Genomic DNA, 5,915 nt, shown 5'->3' on the forward strand with positions numbered 1-5,915 from the left:
AAAATATCCATGCGCCCCAGAGTTGCGGGTGTTACTCGTAATCGTCCCGCTGTACGTTAAATGTGTCCACGTGTTGCTTCACCTTTGAACCGGGCATCCACGTGACGTAATCCTCCAAGTCTCTTGGAACAAGAAACGCGGGGTCCCTAATTTGAGAAGTTCCTACTCTCACATGGCCATGATGCACAAAATCTGCCGCAATCTTGCAGTTAGGAGCCATGTTAAGATCACGGAGAACTGTTGGAAGTCGCCGCTTACAAAATACTTCGACACCGACCTTGTCAACCTCAGCAAGTCCAAGTTTTTCGTTAATCAAACCCATAGCATAAAGTTTGTCCAGAATCTGTTGCGTTATTTGTATCCGTATCTTACTATCAGCTGGGAGGTAGCGAAGATGTGTCAACAGTTGTCGAATGAGTCCCACTAGACGCAGGTAACGGCGGTAATCTTTACGATCCTCTAAATGATATTTTGTAATACAGAAGGGCTCGTGCCAATTGTCTTGCGGGTATTGCATGAAATCATGCTTGCGGAGGAGCTTCTTCTCATGATACTTCAACGTTCTGTGGATAGGGTTCCCTTTACTGTGGGAAGATTTCGGTGTGAATTTGCTGCGCTTACTGCGCTTCAAAGCTGTTTCCTGCTCCTTCACCGCCTCCTTGGTTGGTCTGGATTTTACAACAGACACATGTCGACTCGTGTCCCGCACCATTTGCTAATGACATACGGGGGAAAATAGTAGAGAACGAGCGTGTAGAAATGGTGACAATATCAGATGAGAGTGAAGAAAGAGCACTCACTGGAATGCGCACACAAGTTCTTGAAGGGAACTCACATGCCCCCGCCAGCAAAAAGAAAAAAAGGAAAATCGTTAGAGAGGGAAAAAAGAGGGGGGGAAAGCAATCCGCAACAGCAAAATGTATCTTGTCACTGTTATTATCTTTCCAATAGCACAATATCATAACACTGTTTCTCCTCATACAACTCAACAAGTCGGCACTTGCCTTACCACCTCGGTACCACTTATAACCAGACACACCGAAGTAGCAGGCAGGAAAAATAAACACCAATATCGGAGCTGTAAGCAGCTACCCAACTCTACTAATGCACACACACACACACACACACTTATATGTACACATAGGTTAGATACACCTAAACATATACTAAGTACATTTGAGTGTACGGAACATATTAAATGTACAATCACATGTGTTTGTGCGTGTGTACGTGTGTGCGTGTGCTGGTGTAGGCGTGGCCTCCCACATATGCACTCCACCCACGTAAGTTATTTTACTTCACTATCAGAGACGCCGCGTCGCGGCGACTCGTGACGGACGTAACGCGTCCAGCTCCCTTTGTGCCTCCTGTTTTTCCAAGAAAATACGCATAGAGTTCACCTTCAACTCCTCCAGCTTGGACAACAGTGACTCATTCTCCAGAATCATCTCATCGTACCGTTGCGCTGCTTTTTGGGCGTCTTTTCTTGCGGCTTTAACCTTCTTTACGATAGACTTCTGTTTTTCTTGTTCTTGAGAAATAATATCCTGAAACTGGGCGGCCTGGTCCTGTAGGCGGCGGTTGTTCGCCACCACCTGCTTATTGATCTCATCCACCATTTCAGAGCGAAGTTGCTCCTCATGCCGGCGCATCTCCTCCTCCTGTCGCTTCATCATCATTTCCATTTGCTCCACCTTCTCCTTCTCCGCAGAAAGGAGGGAATTCGACCACTTAATAATCTGCCTATTATTTTCGAGATTGTCAGTCTTCTCTTTCAGTGCAGCCTCCGCGTGCTGGAGTTGCTGCTGCAAGCGATCATAGCTCTTTTGCAGCTCATCGTACGCAGACATGCTGGAACGCATTTCATTAATCCGCGTGTTGTAGTCCTCTTCCTCCTCTTTCCACCGCTCCAACTCAGCCGCCTTCGCTCGCTCCAAAGAGGACATCTCCTCCTTAACAACATTCAGCTGAGCACGAAGCATCTCCACTTCTACGGACAGCTGCTGGTTGAATTTCTGAAGTTCCTGATTCTCACTATCCAGCACCTGACGCTCCTCTGTAAATTGTGCACGTTCCTCTTCGAGTGCTGTCTCCAACTCCCTTATTTTCATTTCACTTTTGTTCAGTTTTTTCACAATCTTATCACAGGTCTTCTCCTTTTCTTGTGTTATCCGTTCAATTTCATCATCTTTCTTCCGCAGTAACTCTTTGATTTGCTGAGCCGTTGTTTCATCCACACCACCCCCTTGCGCCGCAGCTCCGGGCGGGGCGACGTGATTCGAGGTTACCTTTCCTGTCTTGAGGAGCTCGTATTTCTTTACCATATCGCCTAGTTTCTTCTGCTGCTGGTGACGAAGTTGTGTCAGGCGCTGCATCACTCGTATCTGCTGCTGGAACTGAGAATAGAGGTCACCGTCAATAGGCTCTTCAGATGCAGCCTGGAGAATGAAGGCTTCGGCATTCTCGGCAGCGGATTCACCCTCACTAGTTGCAGGAGCTTTGGACTGGCTGATACACACACCGTACCGACGAAGCGAAACGTTCGTCTCCCTCACACACGACTCTAAATCCTTCCTTGCATTTTTCTCCTCCTCCAACATTCGCAAGAGATTGGCGCGTTCCTCGCTGGTAGCCCACGCTGACTGCGTGTTTCCCGGCGTGCTGCTACCACTTTCTTCGAGCATCTTCTTCAACCGCTCTATGTCCCTCTCCTTCTCTGTTACCACGGACTTGGTGCGCTCCAACTGCTCCGCCACTGTCTTATATTCCTCTTTACTCTTAGCCACCTTGGCTTTAATCCGTTCCTGATCGCGCTCAATCTTATCGCGCAACTTCGCGTTTTCATCCTTGAGAGAATTAACCTCCACCTTCAGCTGCGAGAGTAACTCACTTTCAGCAGCCCGCTTAGCAGAGTCCTCCTGGCGCTGCCGCGCCAACTCATCACGGGAGCGCACAGCCTCATGGAGTTGCCGCTGTGCCTGTTCTTGGAGGCTCACCGCTGCCTTCTGTGCGTATTGCTCCAAGTCCTCCCGCGTGTACGACGATGTTCTCATTGATTCGTACATTGCAGTGAACTCGTCAAGGCAGAACCGTATCTCTTTCACGTCCCATGTTTCGTCCTTAACGTTATACGAACCATCCTGGGGCATTTTGGCGCGTATATCTTTCAACTGACTCTCTGAACAGACCCGCCTGATAAAATTAATAGCAACAGAGCGCAAGTCCTGAACATGGCTCGTTTCATTTTGAAGATTCCACTCCACCATCGCACGGGCGTCTACCTCCTTCGCAACCTCTTTCTGCTTCTCTACAAGCGCTTCATTTACTTTCTCCAATTGTGCCTGAAGGTTCCGGCAATTTTCTTCAAGTTCGAGATTGTTCTTGTCACTACCCCCACGGAGATCCGCATTTTCAATCTCTAGTTCCTCTATGCGCTGTTTAAGTTGGTCCTCTTTGTTGAGATCAACATCTCCCATGCGACTCTTCAGATCTGCAATTTGGTCAAGTAAGTCTTGGATGCGTGCATCCTTTGGGTCCAAGTTCTTGATAGGTTTGTTCTCGATCTCCTTCGCTCGAAGAGCAAATCTAAGAGTGGATATAGTTTCGGAAATATTCTTGTCCGAAGGACCAATGTTAGCAAACATAACAGTCTTCGCGTTTCCACCTAACGAGTCCTTCAGGAGCATCGTCAAGGGCGATCCACGGTAGGGAATGTGCTTGCCTCCCTTCACAATAGTGTCGATGACAGTTGCCAGCGCAGAAAGTGACAAGTTAATGTTGCAACCCTCCTTTGCGGTTTCTCCGGTAGCGTTTGTCTTACTTAGCTTCTCCGACCCAGCAAGGTCCACGAGGTTAATTTTGCTCGTGAGAACTATCGGTGCGCTGGGATCCTGTTCAAAGTCAAACTGTTCCACCTGGAGGGTAAATAGCGAGTGCGATCGACTGCTATTATCGTTAAGGTCCGTTGATGCGGTCTGTCGACGATCCGTTCCAGCGTTAAACCAACGAAGAGCCTCACCAAAGTTCGTCACCTCCGGCATCTCCGCACCCTTGACGTAGAAGTTTTTCGCCATATTCTGTTTAATCTCAAGATTACCCTGTTTAGCTGAAAGGAGGTCGCGCGATTTGCCGTTATACAATTCTATATAAGAGACCTTTACTTTGTACGTTCTTGTTGCTGACGTAAGTTTCTTGATCTCGTTGAAGAGGTGATTTACAACCTGCGGCATCATACCCCACATTTCCTGATCATTCAGTTTACCAGTCATTGTGTGTGTCTTACCGGAGCCAGACTGTCCATAAGCAAAGACCGTTGCGTTATACCCTTGCAAAACCGCTTCAACAAGCGGCTGCACCTCCTGCAGAAAGAGATCACGCTGGGTGTAAGTGTTGTTATATACGGCATCAAATGCAAAAACATCAGCGTCACCAATTGGATGCTGCACGATAACCTGGTTAGTAGCAAGATCAAGCCGCACAAGGGCCTTGTCACCCCTCTCTGTTTCAAATCCCAACAGATTACGGCAGCGAATAACCACCCGAATGTTCTCCGCCCCTTGGTGTTTCTTAGACATGTTAAACCCACTCCTGAATGAGCCGACCCTACAAATGCTAACTTCCACGAGACAACAGACAGTAACACTTGAACCCATTACACAATAAAACGAACAACGAGAGGAGTAACAGACACGAAATGAATGGGGGGAAATGGGAGAGAAAGGTAGACGATTATTTGTGTCACCAGAGTAATCAAGGCAGCACCGTCATTTGGAAAGAAAAAAAATGATCTTACCCAACCATGCACCCGAAGCGTCGCGACGCCAGCGCGACAGAAAGTAGAGAAATGAGGCACGACCGCACTAAGAGGGGATTCTTTGTGTTTTTCACATTTCACACCGCCGGAGCGGGCCGTAAAATTCACATACAGGAACAAAGGCCGCGCTCAGTTCCCCCAACCCCCGAAGATCCTTGTGCTCCGACAAATCCAACCATGGGTCCTCGTAGAGTGAACGCACATGCGGATCACGCGGGGGAGGACTACTCATCGCCTTCGCAACGATCACACCAACACAACCACCACTGGATTTGCGTATGACAGGCCCGCCACACATACTAAGCGAGAGCGCTGACTTTAAAGAAGCAAGAACCACTGTACCGTAATCAGTTGACACAAATGCTGCCTTGCATTCCCCAGGAATGGAAACCTCTGAGAGACGAAGGCCGTCATCGTTGGGATTGCTCCTCTCCTCCGACGCTTCTACTCCCCGGAATATGAGCTCCGTCCCGTCTTCAATTGGATCCATGTCCAGCTTAACTGCCTCTAGACCCAGTTCGTTCATCTGCTTCTCGTCCTTGCATCTGAGGGACGATACATCCACGTTAGGAAGATAATTCTGTGTAAACTCCATATCAATCGATGCTTCCAGCGCGGGACCCGCGCCCAGTTTCAACAGTCGCGTGCTTACGTGTCGCTCCCCGATTGCCCGCAGCCCAACCGTATTGCCGTACACCTGCCGGTATCTAACGGGGCAAGTTACATGCGCCGCGCTCAGCACATGGTACTTATAAAAACCGTTAAGTTTCTGAAAGGGAACCAGAAACCCGCTACCGCGAACCAACGGCAGCACGGTATTCCCCTTTTGGGTCCAGAGAAAATAGGAAGAGACACCAACAACGGACATTTTATGCAGTCACGTTCATGCAACACGATACAAAACGCCCCACACCCTAACTAGCACACACTAAACGACAAAAAATAGGGAAAACCCCGCATATCCCCTCCCCTATCACGCAGAAAGAGCGGCTGCATTTATAAATATTGCCATAGCTGTGACTTTGACGCACATATTTGAATGATATATTTTATACATGGATAGGTCAAAGAGGTAGTGTTGTTACAGTCTTCTTTTTTTTTT

The 5,915-nt window shown here is 48.3% G+C and overlaps 2 protein-coding genes and 1 pseudogene across 3 annotated transcripts; all 3 read right to left on the minus strand.

Moving 5' to 3' along the window:
- Positions 1 to 31: 31 nt before the first annotated feature.
- Positions 32 to 712, minus strand: TEOVI_000712900 (U3 small nucleolar ribonucleoprotein IMP3, putative; the record flags this gene model as incomplete). Its single annotated transcript, XM_067221605.1, has 1 exon — positions 32 to 712. One exon carries the CDS (start codon positions 710 to 712, stop codon positions 32 to 34), a length of 681 nt encoding a protein of 226 aa, XP_067077706.1.
- A 592-nt stretch (positions 713 to 1,304) lies between these two features.
- Positions 1,305 to 4,652, minus strand: TEOVI_000713000:pseudogene (annotated as a pseudogene). The gene has a single exon. A coding segment is annotated over exon 1 (3,348 nt).
- Positions 4,653 to 4,883: 231 nt separating this feature from the next.
- On the minus strand, positions 4,884 to 5,681 carry TEOVI_000713100 (uncharacterized protein; the record flags this gene model as incomplete). Its single annotated transcript, XM_067221606.1, has 1 exon — positions 4,884 to 5,681. One exon carries the CDS (start codon positions 5,679 to 5,681, stop codon positions 4,884 to 4,886), a length of 798 nt encoding a protein of 265 aa, XP_067077707.1.
- Between the last annotated feature and the right edge of the window lie 234 nt (positions 5,682 to 5,915).

Source organism: Trypanosoma equiperdum, assembly GCF_001457755.1.
Source record: "Trypanosoma equiperdum strain OVI genome assembly, contig: ctg_1474, whole genome shotgun sequence".
Lineage (NCBI taxonomy): Eukaryota > Euglenozoa > Kinetoplastea > Trypanosomatida > Trypanosomatidae > Trypanosoma > Trypanosoma equiperdum.